This window comes from Cygnus olor, chromosome 13 (assembly GCF_009769625.2).
Source record: "Cygnus olor isolate bCygOlo1 chromosome 13, bCygOlo1.pri.v2, whole genome shotgun sequence".
Lineage (NCBI taxonomy): Eukaryota > Metazoa > Chordata > Aves > Anseriformes > Anatidae > Cygnus > Cygnus olor.
Genome location: NC_049181.1, coordinates 16,435,825 through 16,461,531, shown reverse-complemented (window position 1 = coordinate 16,461,531; position 25,707 = coordinate 16,435,825). Strand labels below are relative to the sequence as shown.

Below are 25,707 nucleotides of genomic sequence, written 5' to 3'. Positions count from 1 at the left end.
TACCAGGCAGTTTGCTCCCGTTACCTTTGTGTGCAGCCATTTTCATGCATTTCAGAAACTCCTCCTATATACTGCTTTGTGGGTGGCATGCAGGGAGGGGCTGTGAGGTCTTAAGCTAGTGTTATGATTTGAGGATGGCACTTTTTTTTTCCAAGAGCCATGGTTTACTCTATGCTAGGTCACACTCTACTTCTCATGCATAAAACAAATCATCTGTAAAACGCAAGCAGGGAAAGAGCCATTTGCAGCCATGAGTCATTAGATCCCTTTATAAACTGACAATCTAAAAAAACACCAGCCACAAAATAATCTGTTACAAGTTTCTCATCACACTTGCAGGTGGTTGGTCCTCCTGGCTACCAAAATCCTGCACGTCCCAATGGCAAAGCAGCTGCAAAAGGGCTTTGGGAAGAAGGATGCACCGAGTCCATGGGTGCAGGCAGGTCTTTTGAGTGCAGGTCCTGAGGCTTGCAGGGAAATGCGAATCCTCCCCTAGCCTCTCCCCATCTCTATAATGGGATAACGGTATTTTCTTATTTTACAGGGCAACTGGGAGCTGGAAATAAGTAATCTGTGAAAGGCACACTGAAAGCCTTTGATGGCTGTTCTTCAACAGCTCGGAGCCCTGCAAGAATAGCTCGGCGATACACGCTGCATGACCCAGAGCTGGCAGAGCAGGGGCAGGCGGCGAGGGGACTCTGCGGGTGGCAGATAGAGCCCGGGAGCAGCAGACACCATGCTCTGGAGTTCCCTGGATCACCCCCCTGCCAGGCAGAGTGCAGCCTGAGAGCTGCTGGGAGGCCACAGGGTGGCTCTCCTGCTGGGGACCGCCACCCCATCCCCACCCCAGCTTTACGGAAGGCCATCTCAGTAGATGCTTTCCGAGACACTTTGCTCTGGGTGACTGCACAAGGGGCTTCTTCCCTCACTACTCCTTACCCCAAACATGGCCTGGAGCAAGGAGCTGCTGCTGAAGCAACGGCCCTCAGGGCTGGAAGGCCACGAGCATCACGCTGTGCATGCACAGATAAAGAAAAGCCGGGGCTTGTCCTAAACAACCTGTAACTGAAACACAGCGCAGACGAGGCAGCAAGGCAGCAGCATGCTCAGAAGCAGCAGTGCCCGGAAGGCGGTGGGCTCTTCGAGACAACGGGGATTCAGGGATGAGGCTGAAAATAGGGACCCTGCCGAGCTGGAAACTCTACAAATTGGTGAGCAGTTAAATTTGATTTATTGATTTGAGTCAATAAATAGTGAAGAGTTGATGCTGAGATTGGGAAAAGACTAAATCAGGGTCTATAAAAATGACACCCAAACACCAGCCCACAGTCTGGGAAAGGCTGAGCTGTCTTTTGAACTACGCTGTGGGTCTGAGCTGCCGCTCAGGTGATTTCTCACTGACCTGGGCAGCGATTGCCGAGCAGAATGGAAGAAGCAGAGGGAGCGAGCAGGGTTTTTCAATTTACTCCCAAAATTTGTCCTGATTTTCCTGCCTGCCTGCTCTCCATCTTCACTCTGCCTGTCCTGCCATGAGCAATGAGAGCATGGCACGCTGCCACCTCGCCATGTCTTTGGGTATCTGTAGTCATGAGGGCTTTCAACGTTCTTTGGCTTTTTAAAAAAAGATTCAGCGCCTACATTTTTAAAATCTAATTTACCTTAAAGCAACCCTTTGAAGAAAGCAGCACAGCCTCGTTTTCATGAACTCTGAGGACACAGTTTCCCCTAGCATTTGTTCATTTAGACTTATCTGATTGAGGAATGGTTTTTAAGACGGGACAGTCCTGCACCGTTCTCACCGACCTCTGCAGAGTGCATGGCACAGCTGGGCCTCTTTGTCCAAACGAGACCCTAAAACTCAATGAACTCTGTTGTGTGTGGGTTTTTTTTGTTTTGTTTTGTTTTTTCCTAAACAATCTTGGTATCAGAAAATAAATCTAAGCCCTGGCTGGCTGCCAGTGACCGTGAACCACCCTGTCGGACACCCTGGTTTGGGCTTAGCCAGCCTTTAAGGGCAGGGAAATGGGGGCTGCTCAGTGCGATCTGAAAGCATGATGAGGGAAAGCTTGTAGAAATCGGGGGCTGCCAACACCACCTCCTCAGCATGGCCCCGGATGGGCCCAGTCTCCAGCTGCACGATGCCCCAGGGGCTGCCAGGTGAATATGGGAACCAAAACCTCTGTGCTGCCCGCTTGCATAACTCTTCCTTGCACAAGGACAGCTGTGCTGGGGAGGTCAGCAGGTTGTTGCCAAATTATTCAGCAGTGTCTGTCTCCTGAGTCTGGGAAGAGATGCTTGATCCACCCTCGCCAGCTCCATGAAGCTGCGGTGTGGGATCTGAGTGGGGGAGGACTGGAGCCGAAAGCGTTTATGTGGAAATGCTATTTTTGCTCAATGCATTTAGTGGGGCAGCAGTAGCATTTTGATGCCTTGTTCCACCTAAAGCCCAGTCACACTGGATACGAAGCAGCGAGGCGAGGGCGAGTGCATTTCCAAAGAACTAACGGCAGGAAGGGATGGGAAACCCTCCCGCAGACATGTCACCGCCTTTCCGTTCCCTCAGGTTTGCTCCCAGGGGCTTGAAGTCGTGCCGCTGACAGGACGCAGTGGGAGCAGGGTCACATTTTCTGCTTTTGAGGTTTTGCTTGTGGGCCAGATTTACACCCACTGCAACTGCAAGAGCGATAAATGAGGCACAGAGAACACTGTGCAGCATCTTGCATATCTGTGTAGTTAGATGAGTAGGCTAAATCTGTTCCCCATCCAGAACACAAAACACTGACTGTGAATGACTTGCTGAATTCAGCCCTTTCTGGATTTTACCACTAAATTAGCAACTAACAACCTTGAGCCTTCCCCTACCTCCAAGCTGGAGCTTTCCTGAGTCTTGCTGACCCTGCTGCTTCCAGGGGGCTCTGGAAACACCGTTCCTTAAAAGCTTGATCCTATTCTTTGGGGCTGTGACTAGACCATCCTCAGCCCTGCATGGTTTTTTGGTCATCTCCATGCTCATCTCATGCTATCTCATTAACTCAACTTGCAAAGTGCTTCACCTGCAAGCACGCCACACTGCTGAGTCTCTGCAAGCTGCTGTTTGAAAACAGCGAAACACGGCCTGCCCCAACCCAAAACAGGGTGTTTTATGGAGGTTTGCATTACTGGGAGGAAAAAAAGCAAGGGTGCGAGGTGCCACCAAAGTCAAACGGTGTTCCGTGTGGGTGAAAAAAGCACTTGAAGTACTAAGAATTGTCCCGGTGCCACGCCGTGTTTGCAAACAAGATTTGCAGCCAGCCCTGTGAGACCTATTTAGCCTGCCATAAAAGCAGGGCTGGCGCTTTGGTGCAGAGATTACCTCAGTGTTTTTTAGCAGAAGCAATATGGGAACTAGACCTTCTTACACTAAAAGGGCTCAGAAATGTCTCTTTTATCTTCCTATTCAGAAACTTGAACTGCAATGGAGTTTGACAGGATTATCTTATTTACTCTATCTCTTATAGCACAGCTATTTCTGTCTGGCTGTCTGGCTATTGCTATTAAACTGGTCTCATTTTGCTTCCCATCCAACCTGCTTCGCTCCAAGAGCTCAAGGGAAGACAGCAATAGCAATAAAGCACGAGCTGGAGTTTACATTGCATCTTGATTACAAGAGACACATAAAAAATGCAAATGAAACCTAAGTGTGTTTCGTTCAGCCACTGCTCTTTTGGTGCTGCAGCAAACACGAAACACAGAGCCCCACCAAGGCCTTGTTCTACCATGGGTGGAAGAAAAGCATCATTTGGTGCAGAGACGCTGTTAACCCTTCCTCCTTCATGCTGTCATTTCCAGCCTAATGCCACAGTACTCTTGAGCCCACCGGGGAAACCCAACCTATTACCCAGGACAGAAAAAAAGATGTTCATCTGTTATATGGTAAGCACCTCGAGCATCCCCCAACGTAACAAGCTATGATCATAATTAATACGGCGTGTCACAGTCCGGGATGTTAAGTACTATGATTTGCAAATTTAAAGCATCTCTGTGTCAAACCCTCTCAGCTTCAGGTTGAGAAGAAAAGTAGACCCTGTGCCTTTAAGGCAACATCTTTTAATGCTAACATCATCAAGGATTGACTTCATTTCTTGGTAATTACAGTTAGCACCCTGGAATATGTATTTTTCTTTCCTGATTATAGACATATGGTAAGTCAAACTGAGGCCAGTGCTTGCTTCCTACACAGTTTATTCCCTTCTTCCTTTCCAAAAGGCGTTCCTGGGTTAGGGTAACTGACCTACACCCTCTTCTGAAGGCAGCACCACTTTGTCCTCCCAACTCCCAGCCTCTGGTTCAGGAAACACAGACAGAAAATGCATTAGGAGAGCTTGACTTTAATCCAATAACCACAAGTTACCCAGCTTTGCAAAGAAAATCCAAATCATTCTCCCAGTGGCTCTTAATCGTAAACTGTTAGGCAAGCTGACTCGGTGCACCCTGTTTGCCACAGCTTCTGGGAACACTCTGCAGTGCCTGCCTGCACCCCCCGGCAGTTCAGCAGGCAGGCTGCTGAATGCTTGACACAGTAATTGCATCTGACTAAAATTCTCACTTCCTAGGACCAGAAATTAATTTAATGGTGATATTAGGAAGTGACCGGTGCTGTCTCTGATGGGAAAATCTGAGCCAAATACATTTATCTGTAAAGCTCAGAAATCAATTTTCTTTGTGAAGACTTTCCCACACGAGTTGCTTTGCAAGATGGTTGCCAAAACTGAGAGCTGGCTGCCACAATAGCAGCTCCTCCACCTGCTGCTGCTGCTCTTATTCATGCAGGCCTTGTAAATCTTAGTGCAAGTTTCCTGCTTGGAAGAAAGACTTAAATACACCCATACTGGTGGACATAACATCTGCCAGGCATATTTACATGCAGCCATTTGTAATTACTCATTTCCACAAATGAGGTTTGTGGCTGAAGGCCCCTCAGTTATCCACGATGGTCACGGAAATGCATTTGGGACTTCTCGCTCTGGGGCAGAGGAGCTTATGCTGGCAGAGAGCAACCTGCAGAGAGCTGCAGACGCCCTGTGATTTCGAAAGGTGAGGTAGATGCTGAAACCTTGCCTGAAGTGTTTGGGAACAACCGATAAATGCAGCGAATATTGATCAGCGAGCTCCTGCCTGGCATTACTGATCGTCCTCTGCAGGAGTATCGAGCAGGGGAGCAACTGTGCGAAGATCTTGGGAAGAATCACCCTGAGAGTCGGCTCCCTCATAGAAACGCCTTGGCCAGACGTCCAGAAAAAAACCCACAACCTTGAAAGATTTTCAGACATCAACAGAAAGAAAGAGATTGCAAAGCTTTCAGAAAGTAGGTCATATTCAAAGCAGAATTCAAAGCAGAGAGTTTATCTGGAAATACATTGACTGCTGCTCAAAGCAGGTAGGTGGATACTGGAAATACTGACGTGGCCAATAGACCTTAAATGCCTTAAATTCCCAAATTCCTTACGCAACACTGGATGGATCAGGAGGAAAAAGAATGGTAATTCTTGGTAGCACATGATAGCCTGCTGACACCCTCCTAGGCCACCTGCATGTATGGCCGGTGGAAAAAAACCGATCCAACACATGAATGGTGAAAAGAAAGATGGTTTTTGAGACTGTGGGCTCTGCCTTGTCTTTAGAGCAACACAGGACACAGCGGCTGAAACGAAGCAGTCCTCAGCACTCCCCAGCTGACAGCAGGGCTGCTAGGAAGGAAACTCAAACTTACATAGGGAGGGGACGTGTTGCTTTGCGAGCAGCAAAATAAATAATAATTATTAAATAATGGCTACAAATGAAAGTTGTTACCTGGGCTAAAGATGTATTTTTGGTACTCTGTCTGGGTTCAGCAGTACTACAGCATGCCCAGAGGATCAGCAGCTTGCAATACAGGCACACACAAGGGTCGTGGGCATGCAAGGAGCAGCGTGCTCTCTAGGGACTGGGATATCCAGCACGTTGGTTGGCTGGAAGCAGAAAGCTGATGAAATTTTTGCAGAGAAAGAACTGGCTTTCACCAATTCTTTTCTGGATACGGCAGGAATTCATATACCACCTTCCTGGACCTGACGTGCACCTGCTGCTATCAGCGAATGCCACAAACACCTCGCCTCAGCGCAGAGGGGTGAAGCTGATTCCAGCCAGTATTTGCCACATCGAAATTATTTCATCACCCACTGCATGAACTGGTGAGTGCTGTGAGCCCAGCGCGTGACAAGTTTTGTAGACAATTGAGTTCAAAGCAAACAATAGAGAATACCAACATCCAAAACTGTCACAAAGCTTATGGAGTCAGGCCGTATCTGTTCCATCAGAAACTCATGAAGCAGCATCTGCCAAGCCAACGAATTCATATGCATTAACTAGGGGATTTGAGAGCACTGAGCTGTGGAAGCTGCAATGTTTTACCAGTGAGACAACAGGTAGTAAAGGTGAGGAAGATGTGCAGGCAACTGCTAAGAAGATCAGGAGGAGTGGGAGACCTTGTCTGAAATATACTCTAGTCTTCCTCAAGCCTCCCAGGATATCTAGCATGCTTTCATCAAGCTAATGCAACTGTGATATATTTGAATAAGAAATTGGTTTTAGTTCCTTATTTATATTAAAAATGTCTCTTGCCAATAAACAGGTAAAATTCAACCATTATAATTAAAAAATAAATGTTTTCTCAAATAGACCGTGTCACAATTAAAGACGTGTCACGCCTACTAATTTATTGTATCTGAAGAAAAGCCACATATGCAGAAGACTTACTGAAGAGGAAGATTCACCGAGATGTGCCAGGATAATTGGTACCAAAGCTGAAAGTTTTGATCAGACTCAATAACCACAAAAACCTCACAAAAAATATAGGTCAGGTTGTTTGTGAATTTTCTCACTGCCCGTCTCTGGAAGACCAGGAGTCCTGTTTAGTCACCTGCTTTGGAAGCCTCTGAAAGATTTAATTCTCCCTGCACACAAGGCAGAAGAGCTGGCAGCCCTGAACCAGTCTGGACTCTGAGACCTTCTGGAAATCTGAAACTTAGGCGTTTTGCCTTGCCCTTCTGGACTCCAGCAACTTCTTTTCCCTGAGGGTTTGTGCAAGTGGGACATGAAAGCATCTCGCAAGCCACGTGCCACTCTCCAGCACTTCGATTCCCATGACTGGCACCAGGCTGTGCTGCAGCTGACCCCACGACATGGTGCTCTGCCCACCCCGGCCAGATGAAGCACCAGCACCCCTGCAGACCTGCCATCTCCCATCTCTTTCTTGGTAGCCTATGGGTCCTATCTCATCTCCTCAGAGGATAATTTTAAAGCCCAGGGTAAAGGAGGCTGACCCCTGGCTTCCTGCACCTTGATATAAATGCTGCTTCCCTAAGAAAGCTGCAGGATCTGGCACTGGCACTAATGGGGAGGTTTGGGTGCCTGTTGTGGCCTGCAACAGCAGAGCCTGACTTGGTCAAACCAACACAGGCTACAAATCAGTCCGATTTATTTTATATAGGATACATGACCCCAAAACATGAGCTGACACTCCTCTGAATTCTGTCCTTGAAAAATGTTTCTTAACAACTTTAAGGAGAACACTATCAAGATGGGGAAGTCCACCCATAACCCCCTCTCCCCTCCTACCCCATCACTCTGAAATATAAAGACTGCAGTTTGGTGCTGGAAAGGCAGATGCAGAAGGAGACAATACAACTTGGCGTGGTCCCTGTGCCCATGGTGTCGGGCTCACTGGATGAGCGACCCCCCTCTGCCCCATCACCTGAAGCCCCGTGTACCCCAGGACCTCAGTAATGGCAGCAGAGCCCACCCGACCTTGACATGGGGCTGGTCCCTGCCAGGAAGACCCAGAACCACCATGCTGTCTCTGAGATGGCAAAAATCTGCAGGGTGCTTTCCTGCGAAAGCATCTCTTGTGTGACATTGCCACTCGCACAACACAAAATGCCTTCTGAATGCATAAGGGAAGAGGACACACCAGCACTGTTTGCATACTGATCCAACCTCTCAAGCCCCAGCAGCCTGCGGTGAATTGGGGCTGGGGGCGATGCTTGATACCTCTCTGGATCAGACCCAGCACAAGCCAAACTGGATGCTGCCATATGAATCGGAAATTCAGGATCACAATCAAAGTTTAGGAGGTCAAGATTAAAAAAAAAATTAAATCCAGCTGTACATTTCCACTCATTTTGACAGTTCTTCGAACATCTGATGTTGTTATTGTTGCTTGTTTTTTTGTTTTGTTTTTAACAGAAATGGGAAAAATGTGAAAAGCACAACGGGGAGGGTTGGGGGGGGGAAGTACACGCGTTCCAGAAGGCAAAATTTCAGTCAGCTGTGACTCAGGAGAAGCAAGTGCCACCCACTGAACTGCACAGGTCCCGGCGCGGCAGCAGGCAGTGATGCCGCGGTGAGTCAGGAGCCACCCACGCCCCCACCCCCGCAGCTCCCTGCGGCACAGGGCACTCCTCAGAGGGCTGCCACACGGTGCGGGTCTCGGTCAGCCTCTCCTCGGCGTATCCAGCATGACAGGAGCACAGCCCCGGTGTGCTCGACCGCAGGCAGCTGCGGCTCACCCTCGATCCCGCTTGAAGCAGGTCCAGGGGACTCCCCCTGTGCGGGTGTTGGTGTAGCTGTGGTGCGAACGTCAGTGAGTCCCGGTCTGCCAGCAGATGGAGGCGCCCAGGACTTACGATCTCTGTCGCTTTGCTTTGAACAGCTGTGATGATAATAAGCTGGGATCACCTTACCGGGACTATGGCAATACAGCTCTGCTGCTGCTGCCTAACACAGTCGCTCCAAAACACAGTCCATCTGCTATTAATACTGCAACACATTGTTCCTTCACTACCTTTCTCTGCCTTCGTGGTGGGTTTCATGGCAGAGATGTCCCCTAAAACACAGCAACTACATGAAGACGAGGTTTAAAATCCATTTCACTGAGTGACAGCACATACACCCTGTTACAGACCAGACTGCTGCCTGGTATTTCTTCAAGAGGCAACAGTCATCACTTTGGTGCAGTAATTGAGTTGTCTGCCCAAGCGCCAGGCTTCATAGTTCATACAGAAATTCTAGGGCTATCTAATCTCGGATCGTATGTTGCAGCCAAAACCCAAAAGTAGAAGTGAGGCAACGAGCCAAAACGAGGGGCACATGAGAAAAAGGCATGAAATGAACAAGTGGAAGCTGGGTTTGCTACTAGCATAAAAAACCCTCTATCATGTTATACTCACCATCTTGTAATTCAGTATTTCTAGCATGTGGCGCTATCCATGTCCTCTGCACGTGTAGCAAACAGCCACCTTGCCCTAAAAACCACTTTGGAATGGAAAGCCTGTCCCCAGCATGTCCTTAGCAGTGCTGCTTTCTCCCTGGATGTCCTTACCTTCTTGCAGAGAACCATCTGGTGATCAAAGAGAAAGAAAACACGCTGCTGGTTCCGTCCATAAGGCTGGTAAATCCAGGACATCTCTCCTGTGTAGATCAGCTCTGAGCTGCGGTCCAAGATATCATCTCCCTGGAGGGCACAGAGAATGAGGCCACGTGAGCCACTGCTCCCAGCCATGGCATGCTTTGCTTTGCAGAACAGGGAGGGGCAATAATTAAATAAGATTTTGGCACTTTTGTATCTCTCAAAGCTGCCCTGTCTGACTTCAGACCAGAGACTGGGGATGGGGGATCATTCTGAACGAAAGGAAATCACTTAAGTGTGGACATTCAAAGCACGGCCATTATGGTTCACCCTGCAATGAGCAATGGGACAGCACAACCGCTGCCGCAGGACACCGTCCCCGATCCCCCTGCTCTGCCACCCCCAGCTCTTGCTGCAGGTGCCCATCCCGCAGCTCTGCGGGGCTCCTTCAGGCACAAGGCCTCCTGTCTGTCCCCGCAGCCCCTAGATCTGCCCCGGCAGAGCACCCTGCTCTCACCAGGCTACTGCAGCCCCCTCGCTCTGAGCTCCCTCCAACCCCTGCCTCCTTCCCACTTCGTGCTTAGGGCAGCAAATTCCCCGTCACCCCCTCTCCCTGTAGAAAAGGATTCCAGTGCAAGTCTGCCCTGGAGGTATCAGGCCAGCTACCAAAGTCATCTGCAGTGGGATATCAATTCCCTCACCAGCAGGGCTGCCAAAATTCACCCCTCCAGACTGCTGCCTCTCCTCCCACCCTTTCAGGCAATGACAGTCCCCTCTCCCGTGGGTTGTCAGAGCTCCCCATCTCCCAAAATCTATCTGGCCCCACGGCTGGCAAGGCCTCCCCGGCCGGCTGCCAGAATGCCCTCACCCTTTCTCTGCCTCCGGCTAACGCTTGTTTTCCTCTCCGATTTTTTTTTTAAGGATTCATGAGCAGATGGTCTTGAAAACACAGCGCTCTCTCTCCCACTCTCTGAGAGAACAAATGCAGTCACCCTCCACTAATTGGGATGAGCTGGACTTTTTAAAAAGTTAATTAAAATCTATTTATTAAAAATGGGTGAATTCACCACCACCTGCCCTGTGGGCATCTCTCACTCTGCAACACCACAGAAGGAAATAGGACGACTTCAGCTACAAGGTAAGGAGCAGGATTTGAGAATGAAAGAAACGCTTTCTTTTTTCTTTTTTGGCTCTGAAACTAGTGCAGTTCTGGCTCTGATGCCAAACTAGAGCCAATCCTAGGATGAGAGCATCCCAAAATCTCATCCAACAGCTTGTAAGGGTTCAGCTAGCTATGGGGGGCATCTAGATAGACACGCTTTTCTGGTTCCACTTACACTTGAAGGTGCCAAAGCAACTAAGAGTCATCCCACTCCTCATTTCTCGGTGAGGATTTCAGACTGCTGTTCAGGTAAATGTGTAATTAACCTCTCAGCATTGATTGGAAGCAACTGTCTGAGTCCCTGGGCCCTGTGACAACAGCAACTTCATTCAGTCGCTGCATCATCACGCTGCAGCAGACTTCCAAATTGCCTTAGCGAGGTGTTTATCTGCCTCTCTATCTCCTTTCTGTGGCTGCAGTATCCGAAGGCCTAATTAGGGATAACTTCCCAGGCACACAGGGGGTCATTCCCAGAAGGGACGGGCCTTACGAGGTCTCACAGAGTGGTGGCAGGGCCTAATCTCAGTGGGTACCTCCTGGCCAAAAACCAGGGACCGAGAGCTGCTGAGAAAGCTCGGGCCTAGGCAAGCCCATGAAAAAGAAGCCTCTGAAGGAAATACACAGGCTCCAGAAATTGGGGGCTTTTCTGACTAAACGTGAGCTTACACGAAGAAGATTAATACAAGCCTACGGACAGAAGCTTTTATGAGAGGGGGCAAGCCTAGAAGAGGCTGTCTGCTAAAAATAGAAAACCAGCTTTGTCTTTTACTCCTGTGGTAGCATCTCAAGCCTGAGGATACACAGAGGACTCTGTAAACACTTCTACTTGATTAGCTGAATCCAAACCGTGTCATCCCTGCAAGCAATTTAAAACAAAAAAATTCAGATCTGAAATGATAGGATTTGTATTGCATTTTGTATGTGTGAAAACCATTTTTGTATACAGTCCATAGGCTAGAATAGATGGTTTCCAGTGCTCTTTGAACAGCACCAAGTGTCTTCTGCTGGCGGGGCATCCCTACCAGGGGCTTACGGGGTCAGGGCAGAGCGGTGGGCAAGGAGGGAGGCGTTCCTTTTCAGGCTGTCCCGCTGCTTCCTCCCAAGAGCAACACCTGAGCGGGGGCTGTCCCGGCTCAGACCACCCCTGTGCCCGAGCCCACCTCTAGCACAGCCCCTGGCTGCTACTGCTGGGCATAAAATCCCCTTTCCTAGTTAGCATTCAGCGAGCAGGGCTCTCTTCTGCCTGACACTGCTGTTCTTTAATTAGAGATTGACAGGCTGATTAGCACTCTGGGCTACGGAAAGATCAGAAAAAGGAAAGCAAGAGAAATGTTGTCCTTTTCATCAGGCTCATTTTTTTGATACCTTCTGTTGCTGGGAAAGAGGAAAAAAAAAAAAAGAGGAAGAAAAGAAAAGATGGATCTGTTTCAGTCCCTGTTGTGATTTTTTCCCAGGAGAATTTCTCATCAGGCTGTCCTCACTTTGAAAACAGCACGTTTCGTGTCATTCTTGGATTCAATAACGTAATATTACGCTGAAGCCAACTATAATATATTACCTAATTAAGGGCACCGAGTCTTGATTTAAAGGACCAGTAAATAACAAGAATGGGAAGAAATTTAAAAGGACAGTGTTCATTATATCTCAATTATATATATTTTTCCCTTCATGTAAATATAATGCTCTTGAAACCTGCCAAAGTGGCAACCCACTGGAATCTCGGGTAGAAATATCTAGAAATCTACATAAACCGAAGTAATCTGCTTAAATAGCAGGTTAAGACTAATGCAGGCTGATGAGCAAGGCTCTCTCTGGTGCCAAACACCCCGCTGCTGGCTCAGGGACTGCCAGTGATCCCCTCCCTGGGGATGTCCATGGGACGGGGAGCCCTGCCACATCGCCTCCCTCCTCTGAGAAAGACCTGCCCAAACGGTGGGCTTTGGGGGAATAATCTCTTTATAGCGCTATGTACACATTATGCAGTGACCTTTGGGATCTGCAACTCTCTCAGAGGGGCCAAGGAGGGACTGAGCACGTAAAGGCTGCCCAGAATGGGCGCTGTCTGGCCCATTTCAGGTCTGATCCAGAGGAGACTTTCCACGCTGGTCTGAGCCCGCTCCAGCTAACTGTGTGCACCAGTTTTACCTACCAGCCTTTAAATGTCACTGTTTTGATCTAAGGATATTTACTGCAAGTAAGAGGATGACGCTGAGCAAAGGGAAATAGAGGTTGAACATCAGGAAACACTTCATAACAACAAGAGCTCTCAGACATTGAAAGGTCTCGGCGGGAGGTGGTGGAAGCCCTATATTCTGCGCCATTAACAACCGAAAGGACAAAAGGCACTAGAGAATTTAGTGTAGGCAGGGGCAGCACCTCTCTAGGTCTGTTTGTACATTGGAAATCCAAGTTACAAAATAAAAAAAGTGAGTCACACATGGTAACAGTCCAATCCAGGGTTTTGGGTCAAGACCATGTTCCTACAAATTATACAGGAACACATTTCAAAGTGATTGGGATTATTTCTAATTTACAGCAGTCAGTGAGATCTGAATCATCCTTGAAGATTTCGCCCAGTCATTACTTGCACAAAGCTACCAGAGCTGCCAGTAATTCCTCACACTTCGTGCCCTGGCTGCCACAGCACAGTTATCAGCTGCCACTACAGTCAGGCCACTCTCCCATTGGCGATTTAAACCAGCAGCCCCTGCTTACGTGACTGCCTGAAAAAAAAGGTCTGGCCTTGGTAACTGAAGGATGTTCACATTTGTCAAATCCTGACCCTGAAATTCACCTTCACGGGGCCATGCAGAAAATCTTGAGGGATTAAAATGATTCCTGAAACACACAGGCACAACTCCACAGGATTCAATAAAATCCCTTCTACTCAGATTAGCTAGGACATACCCCCTGCTTTTTAAATTTGTTTTAGGATCAGCAATATGTGTGCATTCCCAATAACACCCTCTCCTTGCAAGAATATGTGTATGCACACTTTGTATACAAGACCATTTCAAATATGCACTCACTAACTATTTGGTTTGGATTTTTTTTTCTTTTTAAAAATCTATTTCCAACATCCTATCACAAAACACAGGTAAATTCAGAAATTAAAATGCAATTTCAAATCAGAGAGTCAACATTGCTAGTATATGTTAAGGAAAAACATTTTTCTAAATGAAGTATTTCAACATCCTTAAATATTTACCCTTGGTTGCTGCTGAAACAATTCACCAAGTGCAAAATACAGTAGTAATTAGGGATTATCTCTATCTTGTGCCCTGCATGAATTTCTGGTGAGGGGAAGAAAAAAGCCTGAACTGTTTTTCTCCTCGTTCCTGCTTTGTTGTAGTTGGGTTTGTTGTTTTTTGGTTTTTGTTTTTTTTTTTTGGATTGTCTCAAGCAAGACTGTGCTGTACTCCAGATCCATGCTGCTATTGCTTGCTTGCACTGCTGTGCCAGTTGGAGAGATCAGGAAGCCACTGTGACACACACAGGGACGGAAAGGAGTGCTTTTGGGTACAAAGGCTAATTAGAGCAGGAATAGGGCCACAGAAAGATGGGAGGGTAATGCTGTGGGTTCCTGTCTCCGTTTCAGTGAGCATTTAAAATCAGTTGGATAAGCACTTGCAGAAGCATGAAGTTGACATCGGGTCACCACCTCTCAGCTGACTGTCCTCCACCAAAGATAAATTAGGAGTCACAGTCTTCTGCTCTCCAACCCAGATAACTCCCCACAGACTGGAAGAGGATATCTACCAGGAAATCCCTCTTCTGCTCCGTAACAGCCTAGCCATAGGAGAGGTGGGCTTGAATCCCTGCAGGTTGGGTAGGAAATGGAGCCCTGATGGCCTCCATCCTGGGAGATGTGTCCTGCAGATAGAGATCAGCTGAGTGGGGGGGTTGGAAGTTAGCAGCCTGGGCTTGCAATGCCTGCAGAGAGCAACTGCACAGATCGAGGACAGAGCTAAGCATCAGATCTGACAGATCTGGCATCCTGCTCCCTTCCTGCATTATACTACAGCTGACTTCTGAGTGGTTTGGGTTTGGTTTTGTGCATCCTCCTGGCCATTACACGGACATCTGTGAAGTGGAGGCTGGATCTGATGATTCAGAAGTTACTTTAGAGGCAAGAATCCAGCAAAGTCCTCTGCTGCATCAAGCTCTCATCCTCTAGTGTTCTCACCACAACTCCACGACTATTCTTGATCCAAAACATAGTATAAAAATGGCAAGAATGGTGTTTTCCTGTGAATGGGGGCAGCAACTGTATTCCTGTCGGATCTCTGAGCAGCAGCAACAGCAGGTTCTGTTATATTATGAGAAGCTGAAGGATGGTGCTGCGATATGTGCTTGGAAATTTGGAGAAGTAATGGATAAGCCCCTGGAAGAATGAACTGGCAAGTTCCTGAGGATAGGATGGAGATAAAGAGTAGGTACAGCTAAGCAGGAATGAATTATCAAGGATACAGCTAAATAAAAATGAATTATCAACTGAACTAATGGAATAGAAAAAGAAAATGCTATCCCACAGATCCTGTGTGGAGGTCACCTTGGCTTTCCACTTGCACATGAATATTCACTGACTAGGAATTGATCCGTCCTTAATCTAGATTTATTTACAACGAGAGTCTTGGCATTTCTTACAAATGACACACATTAGCTCATCACATAGAATATACTGAAGGCTGAAGATGTATCCAATGGTCCTGTGCCTCCTTGAAGGCAGTTTTCTAATTCTGAAAATGAGTCTGTGTGTCAGTATTAGAGAGTGGTTTCTTCCCAGTAAACAACAATAAAACAATCAAGCAAATCATCTGCATTCTCTCATCTCAATGCCAGTCAAAATTTAAGAACCAGCTATGATTGCTGCATTTATATGTTTTATCAGGAGATCCAGGCTTGAAACTAACCCTTGTTATAGCAATGATACTAATTCAGTCAAGGAGGATATACAATTAGGTGATGTACCTGCGTTTCTCTCCCCCTGTTCCCAGCCTTCCTAGATCTTCCCCCTGCCCCCCCCCCCAAAAAAAAAAAAGAATAATTAAACAAACCATTCGTCTTTCCCATATACTAACTCATACAGTGTTGTCCCATTGACTTGAATGTGGAGTTATTCCAAATCTTCGTGACCGTAAGGAAGAATGGAAGCCATGCCACCACTGCAAGTACCTACTTACTAAACACATGGCTCAATGATTTAACACAGAGAGGGATTTACAAAAACATTTGTCCTGTGTCTGCCTCCAAAACCCTACTCACAGATTACATTCATACAATGATTCAAAAAAATTCAGGGATTTAAAAAAAAAAAAAAGGAGAACAAGTGTTTAGCTCGGATTTGTCTTTTAAAGCACATGGCAAAAATGTAGGAGAGCGAAGGCCTGCTGGTGGAGAATCCCTCTGCTGCCTTTGCCTTGCCTGTATTGGCCCCTTCCAACCCCTACGACTCTGTGATTCTGTATTCTTAGCTCATTAATTATACCGCAGCTACACACAGAGTTGGTTCAGACACACCTTTAAGTGGAAACTCAGTTTAAACGTGCAAGTAGCATCTCTTAAATTCAGCATAACATTTTGGCTTCTAATCATAAAAACAGAAGCTTTCTCCATTTTTTTTAACCTGTCATGATTTCCAGGGCTTTTTGCTACCTCTTTTCCTACTTCTTCCCCAGTCACAAAGCACAGAGACAGAATGCACAAAGAGTTTCATCCAGATCTCTCTTACTCCCAGGACAACGGCACTGCAATCACAAACATTAATTCAGACTTGTATTGATGAAATTGGAACTGGACCCTCGATTTTCTTCAGAGTACCATTAATGCTTTACATCCCCCAAAAGTAGCATCTCCAAAGTCTGTAAGTATGACTCCTCTGTCCTGAGTTTAATCCCAGTTCCAAGGTCTTCTCCAACAAATACCCAGACCAGGTTGTGTGAAATGAGCTCTGCGGTCTAGGGTAGCTCCAACAACTGCATGGAATTTACTTTTCCCAGGTTTATAGCACCTAATCAGGGCAGAACAGGTACTGTACCTCCCAGTCCAGAACTGAGGCCTGCCATTGAGCTATCTTGTCAATGTTCTCCAGTCTCCGCTTCCGCTCGTTGATCTGTAGAGTCATGTTCCTCATGACGGCAAGAGCAGCAGCCACATACCTGTAGTCACTGTTGAACACAAGAGAGAAGTCCATGAAATAGAGCCTGATGTGCAGTGGAAACGTACAGCAGTCTATCATCACCAGCAGCAAAATCTCACCATCCTTTTAGAAAGAAATGAAGGTAGGATTTGCCACTCATCATTATGTATTTTTTTTCCAACTTCAATGTCTTTCTGGATCATTGAAAAAAAAAAAAAAAAAAAGCAGCTGGCTTACAACTAAAATAGCATGTGTATGAGACAGAGGAGGCCACAGCTTCTCAGATGGTTTGCATTGAGGGAGCCCCACTGGGTACGGTCTGCCCTCTACCACCCCAACCTACAACTGTTGTGGGTATCACTCTTTAAAGTCTTAAGGTGCTTGCTAAAGCACATCCTAAGAGAAAGTCCGAACATTTTTATGGCCTGTCTTTGGGCCTGGATTTTTATGTTTTTAAAATGAGTATTAGAGATATTTTTTGATTAGACGTCAGCCAGAGCCTCTTCCAAGCTATAAGGTGATTCCAAGAGTGCCCCAGAGCATAATCCAGTGGCATTCACTCATACTGCAGACTTCAGGTGAGCAAATCAAAAGAATTCTTTCTTCTTTTTTTTTTCTTTTTTTTTCTTTTTTCCCTGGACAGGCCTGTGAGTGTAATAACACAGAGTGAAAATAGCTTCCCGCCAGGGCCAGCAAAGATGATGATCAGTCTTTTCAAAAAGTGATGGCGAAATCAATGCTATTGATTTCCACCCTGTGCCTTCTTTTCCATTCCAGGGAACCTTAATGTTCATTTTAATCAGAAAGACAGACAAGGCCAGCTGCCATAATGCCACTGTAATTTATTAGTAACTTAAGGGCTGATATTGACTGCTGACTAATGAGAAAAACTGTGATCATAGGCAGCTGCAGGGAGAATGGCTTTATTGATTATTGCTAAAGGATTGCACAGGTGACAGCTAAAATAGGGGTGAGTGCTGTGAATTAGAGTGGATCTTTAGGTCCATTTCCCCATTTGATCCATACAGGATAAATATTAAGAAACAATCACAATACAACAGAATATTATTTGCTATTTTGCCATCCTTTCTTGGATGAAATCTTGAGATCCGTTTTCAATTTTTATTCAATTCTTATGTCAAAATTCTAGCTGGGGTTAAAAAAAATCCTACAAAATTCCAAAGCATCAAGATTGGTCCTTCAACAAAGTAAGGGAGAATAGAGGATGGGCTGACATACACAGCCTGATACACAAAGAAGGATTTCTTGCAAGGGAGGCTAATGTCAGTCCACCCGTTAGCAGAGTCTCCATCTAGTAACGTGTTCACACACTCCTAATTCCAGCTCCAATCTGCAGCAGGAGCACTCAGGACACCAGCAAGCTGCATTTAGGACCTTTATATATTTACTTCATATTAAACTGGTGTAAATCTTTAGGAGGTGAACAGATGTGGCTTTGTGAAAAATTCAAATGAACCAGCCTCAAAACAATGAGCAATTGAAGGGAGCCAGGCTTTGAAAACACCCTCATGCCTGCCTCCATGTGGAGTGGGCCAATGCCAATCAAGCTGGGTTTTATCTTGGTAATGCTAATTCACTAATTCTAATGTTCTGTTTGAAGAGAAAACCCCATGCACATTTTTCATTCACACAGTAATGAAGAAAGAGTCATGCCTGAACTTTTTTGGGCTCCTAGCCCATGTCGGCGGCAGAGCTGGCAAAAACTTTGAAGAAAAAAATAACAGAAGCAAAGCATTTGGCCAGTGAATTAATAATAGGATAACATTAACTATGAAATTAAGGTAAAGAAATTGCTGATTACTTTTGGGATGCAGTGACCTCTTTCCTGGGCTCAGTCAGGATGTAACCCTAGACTTGCTAACTTGAGGGACAGTGGTCAGGTTTCTGATTTCAGCGCTGTTGTCCTGAACTGGTACAGGGAAGATGCACAGCTCTACAAGCACGTATTAGTGAAGAGGAGGTAGCAAAGAAAAATATCATGTCCCACTCTTAGATGAAGCTAGCAATTACTTTCACTGGGACTCAGGGCCCTTTCTGAGGTTTGCCTTACTCTGTAAATGGTTCAATTGATTTAAACAGCGTTTTCTACATAGCAAAATTCTAATCAGAGTGCCTAAGAGACTCCTAATCCAGCCAGCGATGGGCCTGATTTCATTTTATTAGTCCACTAATTAGTCCACCAGAAAATTATTCTAGCTTCTGTTTCAGACTCGCAATCGAATTACAAGCACTGTCAAACTGCAAGTGCATGAGGACAGCTCACCACCTGATTAAGGAGCCCAGCTGAAGCTCCCCAGTTGGCTTCTTGGTTTCTATTGTTCATCGCTGACGCTGACAGTACCCCAACCTGCAGGTAGGTGGCTTTTCCCTGTGTCTGGTATTGCCACAACATGACATTCCCCAAAGATTATTTGCTGTTCTTCTCAGACTTCGTTCACCTCACCTCCAATCCCAAAGGAAGCAGAAGATGTTCTTATTTCAAGAGGTACTGGGGCAGCCTGGGTTTTCTGCACAGCCCTGACATGGAGGCATCTGGTGCTAAGACACACTCTCTGAGAATCACTTTCCCTGCTCATGGCATAAAGTGCTCTGGGCCGCAAGCTGGGCTGCCTGGAGGTTGCTCCCAGGCTCCTTGATTGCTGGAATTGGAGGAGCCAGACCACAGGATGGTGTGGTGCAACCCACTGCATTCCTGTGTCATAACGCCATTCCGCCAGAAGTCAGTAAGTTCGTTGGGGCATGCCCACACTAACCAAGGCACAGCACACCACGGGGCTGAGACAAGGCACAGCATTTTGCTGGCTCTCTGTGCAGCCACAGGTTCCACACGTGCGCTGTGTTACAGCTCCAGGGAGCTTACACTTCACTAATGCAAGGCAAACAATCCTGCTTCTCCTTCTCAGAAAATGAAGAAAAAAGAGAAATGAAGTGTCCATAGCTGTGTCCTATCACAGGCACAATCCAGTAAAAAAGAGCTCTCAGTCTGAATCAACTAATTGTTGCTTAACGGCAGGAAAGCGCTGAGTCTCCGCAGAGTATGACTCTGTCTGATCACTTAAACACATGCCGATTTTAAAACATCCCAAAGGAGTGCACTCTTCCAAATAATTTACCCTTGTGTAATCACACTGTCCACATACCCTTTGGTATTGCTACCAAACAATTCAGAGAAGGTCACTTTAAGCACAGACCTCCCCTCCCTGAGGCTGCTAGCAGCTCCCCCTTGTAAAGCCAGGCATCCAAGTTCATGTGTGGGGACATCACATGGCTGGTGAGCAAAAGAAACCACAACATTTGGGATCCTAGAGCTGATTTCTGATACCCCAACATTCCCATGAGTCCACTCCAAGTTTGATTTGGCCTCGCAAGGAAAGGAAAAAAGAAATTGGATCGGGAGCCAAATGCGTATCGAAATTGGTGATTTTTAACTGAGCGTTCAGCTAGTATCAACCAGTGAAACTGGTGAACCAGGTCATCGCAAATGAATGTACCTCTTTGCTCATGTCACTTTTCTGTGCACTTCCAGAGCTGGTTTTGGGAAACAAAAACAAAAAATCAAACACTTGCAGAAGTTTCTGAAACCTTTGTGGTCTTTTTTTTCCTTTTTTTTTTTTTTTCCTCTAAACTACTTCATTTTAAAAAGGGGTTTGGAAAAAGAAAGAAAACTGACAAGGTAGAGGATAATCTGTTCTTAGGGGGCCTCATTCTTCTTTCACGTATCATAACTGATATCGTAAGTACTATTCTCAATTCACACTAGGTCAGGTAATTAGATCGATTGCCCTCACCAGAAGCAAAAGAGATCCGTAAAATTCTGGGGAAGATATCAAACTGCCAAGTGCTCCTCTGATCCTAAAATCCCAATGGCAAAATCAGAGATGGAATGAGGCTGAAAAGCAGAATGGGCTCTGAATTTTCCCAAGATCTGAGCATAGGCAGGTTTGAGTTGCAGATGTGGCCCTCCACCCACTACAGGCTGAGGTCCTCTCTAGGATAAAGGAATAAGCCTTTCTGACCACTGACTGCTAATTAAGTAATTTTTCTAGTGTAACCAGTAGCATCATATAGTACATCCATGGGTAATTAGTTCACGTCTGATTACAAGAGAGATGAGTTTGGCTCCACTGAGAATCGGTGCTTTGAGAAGCTTTCTAGCTATCTGCTGAACCTTTGCCCTGCTTCAATTTACACAAGATGTCATTAAGAGAAGAGCTGGACAGAAATAAAAACAACCCCCATGTGCATTAAGAGGCCACGTAGAAAAGCAGTGAGCAAAACCCCTTTGTGTAATAAGAGCATCCCCATACCTGTGATCCTGTGCAGTATACTTGAGTAGCTCTGCAAGCTGCAGGGGGTATTTGCAAATCTTCTGCACTGGCGTCAGAAGGAAACCATCGATGGCAATATTAATCATCTGCTGCAACAGACGACACGCTTCAAAGAAATTCTGGTACCTGCTATCTTTCATCAGCTTGGAAAGCTCCATGCATGCATCCAAATGGTTATTACAGTACTCCGAGTAGATCCAGAAGCCATCTTGCTGTGAAAGGCAGGAGGAAAGGGAGCGCACGTCAGAGAGGCGCCGCGAGCAGGCCGTCACCCGACCTGCCAACGTGACGGCTAAAGAAAAAGTGACACCCCAACGGGAGGAGGGAGGACTGATCCCCAAGTCCTTTTCCTGCTCAGAGAAGGTGCTGCACGGTTGCTGCACGGGGAGCAGGGAGGCAGAGGGGGCCCATGTCCTGCACGTTGTTGAGGTCTCTGTAGGTACCAGCTGTGGTAAAGGAAACCCCTGTGGGTGTTCTCAGTTTCAAATTGACTGATGAGATTTTCTTTGTGAAAGGTAAAGGTAGAACCAAGTCACAGCTCAGGCCTTTTGTAATACCGGAGGATCTCGTTATTTCTAGAGCAATTTCCTTGAGAGATCACGAAGCACCTGAAAAGTGCTTGGGAGCTGAGTAGCTTTGAACACCCCTTTACCAACAGGGAACCCCAGGAACCAACTACTGTGCGGATTTCCCCAGAGCCAGAAAACACCAAAGACTGGAAAAACAAACAAACAACAAAAACAAAAACCCCTTGCATGTGTGTGCACAGCCACCCTTTGCAGTGCTCTCACCAGGCTTTTTTGCACTAGTTGGGCTGGAATCTCCATTTCCTGCCTTCACTGACCACAGATCGTCCCCAAATGCCACACAGACACCCCAAATGAAAGGTGTAAGAAAGACCACACTGGAAGGGAGAGGCAGAAACAAACTGGCTGCCACATTTAAGACTGTAGTTCAGACAGCCCTGATATAAGCCCAGGTATTTTACGTTAAAAGCCTGAGGTGCTTCACCAGGTTGTGGGCAATGCTTTACAAACTACAGAAAGAACTCGTACTTTTTTGGGGGGTCCAATACTGATACTACTTTTTTGGGTCCCATAGGGATCTGATTAGGATGGCTTGCGAGTGGATTTAAGTAAAGGCAGGCTATAACGTGCGTTTCTGGGAGCAGGGGAGCCTGCTATCCTCCCCATCCCTGCGGCTGATCAAGAGACAAGCACTGACGCCTCTCTCCTGCTGAAGTGGGTGAGGAATGAGCTGGCAGGCCCAAACAACAGGATTTTAACGTCCTCATCCTTCAGTTTCCCCACATGGCTAAACAGGGATAATTTATCAGGAGTTTATTAGCCAGCTTTCAACCCCTATGGAAGTGATGACAGCAATGTCAGGTATTCCTCCCAGTAACAGCAGTAGTAACTTTTATTTATTGTTACTGTAAATTAATTGACAGCACAGCCTTAGGACATGAAGTTTTAGCTACTGATTCTCACCAAGATTTCATACTTCTCTTTTGCACAAAGGTGCAATACGCTGTGTGCTTTCGAAGCAAACAGCAGAGATTGCAGGCTCTGATAAAAGCGAGCAATGTTAATGCCATAATGCAATTTCTCAGGAATAAGCTTGCTTTTTAATTAGAAGACCAGTGATGCTTAAGAGATGCTGCAAGCCTTTTCAGGGATGCCCCACTAAAGTTTCATGAATGTCTGCTGTAAATTTGTCTAACAAGTGAACTGGGGCTAGCTGGACCTGGCTGTAAGCACAGGACCTGTATCCTGGGTCGAAGCACCCCATGTGTAAGCTGACACAGCACTTCAGTCTCCGTAAAGGAAAGCCTAAAACTGCAGGACCATAATTTTCCTGACGCTTCCTGACACATTTACAGCACTGCCCAATTTATCAGATCCTGTAACATGTGGCTTATGTAACAGCACGAGGTGCTGGCCCGAAGCCTCCAGGACTGCATCGTCAGCTGAAATGTCCCACTCAGGGTGCACTCAGCGTGGTCAAGCTCTCTGCCGCCCCGCTGCCACCTCGCACCTGGCAATGCAGGTGAAGGCATCTGAAGCTCCATGGGTTTTTCATCCCTTGCAAATGCAGCTCAGTGCCACAGCGAACAGCCGAGGCACTTGCTCTCCTGTACTTGTTTTGTGTAACACACAACTAACGCCTCTTCTTACTCCTCCAGACTCCCCTACCTATTCCAACCTTCTGGTCATCCGTGATCTGATTAGGATAGCTTGTGAGTGGATTTAAGTCGTATTTTGAGGAGAAAAAGAAGGTAGGGAGTATGCAAGGGACCTTGTGCCTACATATTGTGAGGGTGGATGTGAAAAATTTTCAGGATTCAAATGCTCTGGGGCGTTATCCAACTATATGCTTCACTGAGTTCTCCCTGCAGCTGTACCTCACAAAGTGGATACAGTGCCTGTGGAGTAGCCCATGGTGTGTAACTAGAACAGAACAGAACTGATGAACACAAGTTAGATTCTGAGTGGTTCCTGCCTTCTGACTTCTGCTACAACCCCACCACACCCGCCATAAAACAAAAACCAAAAAAATGCCAAATGGACTTACGTGTTCAAGGAAACACGGTCCAATTTCACTGAGATGGGGATCTTCTTTGTTGTACTGTTTCTCCAAATCCCGGACAAAACCCATCTGAAATCTATAGATATCTTCAATGTTACCAAAGATGATCTTTAGCTGTTCATCATTGAACATATCCCGTCTCTTCCGGCATTGCTTCAAGTAACCCTGTAAGAAGCAAGACAGAGCAATCCATAAAATAACCCAAATGCTTTTACTGAAGCTGCTCCCAGATTTTTCTTGAGGATGGAGCAAGTGAAAACAGAACCAGAAAATGTCTCTGAAAACAAAATCCACTTTTAAAGCACGACAGTCTCCATCAACTGCTCTCTACAAGTAAGCATGCAATAGGAAAAACATGCTTCAAAAACCTCGAAGTCCATTTTTGGCAGACAAAATTTCATTTACAACATTTGGCACTTGCAACCACTGCTCCCACTGCAACCTGCAGCAAACCACAGCACTACCCTCACTCAGGACACATCAGACCCAGCAGGTACCAGGCTTCACAGCCTACACCAGACAATGCTGGAGACAGCACTTGTACAGAAGAACAGCACCTCAATGTCCTTCAGCATTCTGCATGAATCAATTTTGCAGAGGGAAAGTTCCCCAGAGATCACAGGCAGTACAGCCTGAAACTGCTCTGTCCCTGCTTGTGCTGCAGAGAACAGCAAAATTTGGCTGATGGCTCAGAGAGGTGCGTTACAGCATTGTGCGCCTGGTCCTTCAAAACTCCCTGCCTTGCAATACCCAGTATCATGGGCAGCTCCTACGAACATTGCTGTTTTCCCATCATCTTCAGTGGCACGTGGCATTACAGAGAAAGCTGTGAGGGGCTGTTTGGTCCCCTGCCTGCTCTGATTTCTCTTTTTAGCCACAGCAGTCAGGATAAGGAAGCTGCCTACCATGCTGAGAAATACTTAACTAATATGTGGCTGCATGCCCTTGCTCTTGGAAGAGAGCAGTGTACCCGTCCCGAGTCGTTTCAGCACCCAGTGAAATGCTGAAGGCAAACACTCTTGCAGCTTTCCCTGACCTGGGAGGCAGCATGGTTTGTCCCACACCATTCAGCTTCCCCAGCCTGAGACAAAAGCAAGAGGGCTGCTGTCCTGCCAGCCTCACGGCAGGGAACCCCAAAGGCGATGCAGGAGGTTGGGGGCGTTTCGGCTCTCCTGATCGAGCGAGCAGCACGAGCTGCTGATCAATGCCATCTAGAGGAAAGCAGCATCGTTTTCATTTTCGTTTCCTCTATCCTTCATGAGATTACCCCAAATACACTATTCCAAACAGCTAAAAATGTGAAAATTTTGTCCTGTTTTCTCAACTGTCATCTCTTCTTCCTTGTTTAAGTGGGAACGGAGGAACAGGCTTTGTGTCCTGCTTTGTACAAACATCAGGCTCGCTCACCGAGTCTACAGACATGAAAGATAACTGGAGAGAGAGGAAGAACTGGAATGTAGAGAGCTTACAGAAACTCTCCAAAATCACAGAATGAATCTGCAATAGAGCTGGCAGCAATTCAGGTCTCCTACAACCCGACCCAGTGCAATAACAAAAAGGTCCCTCTTGTTTATTCTTCATCTGCCCGTGATAACCAGTGGTGCTGAGCCCAAGTTTAGCTGGACATCACACAAACAAATCAGCAAGGAAGCATTGCTCCAGAGACCTCCTGACCTAAAAAGACGGGGCAGATCAATATTCTGGAAAACAAACAAACAAACAAACAAAAAAAACACCATAACACCCCAAGCTCTGTCTGCGTTCCTGTTTTGCTGGCCCTGCCCCGTCCATGAACTCACCGTCCTGGTTTTGGCTGAATCATGAAGCCTTCAGACACGCTTGCCTGAAATACATGTGGTGAGGGGATGGGGTGTCACATGGAGGTTCAGGATGCCTGGGCTGAATTTCTGACCCTGCCACTGATCCGTGTGACATTGAGCAAATCACTTCTCCCCCCCGTGCTTCGCCTGTCTGGACGATTTAGACTAGAAACTTTGCAAGGCTAAATATCAAATGCTGTGCTGGCCTTTTCTGGACCACGGCC

At 46.6% G+C, this 25,707-nt stretch overlaps 1 protein-coding gene across 13 annotated transcripts in view; it reads right to left on the bottom strand.

Annotated features, from left to right (window-relative positions):
• Positions 1-25,707, bottom strand: part of ARHGEF9 (Cdc42 guanine nucleotide exchange factor 9) — a 184,607-nt gene that overhangs the window by 21,049 nt on the left and 137,851 nt on the right. For all 13 annotated transcript variants that reach the window (XM_040571981.1, XM_040571980.1, XM_040571983.1 and 10 more), the window contains 4 exons: positions 23,649-23,828; positions 21,054-21,286; positions 16,624-16,753; positions 9,398-9,529 (listed from right to left, as the gene is read on the bottom strand). In XM_040571981.1, coding sequence (XP_040427915.1) covers positions 9,398-9,529; positions 16,624-16,753; positions 21,054-21,286; positions 23,649-23,828 — 675 coding nt within the window. The remainder of the gene's footprint in view (positions 1-9,397; positions 9,530-16,623; positions 16,754-21,053; positions 21,287-23,648; positions 23,829-25,707) is intronic.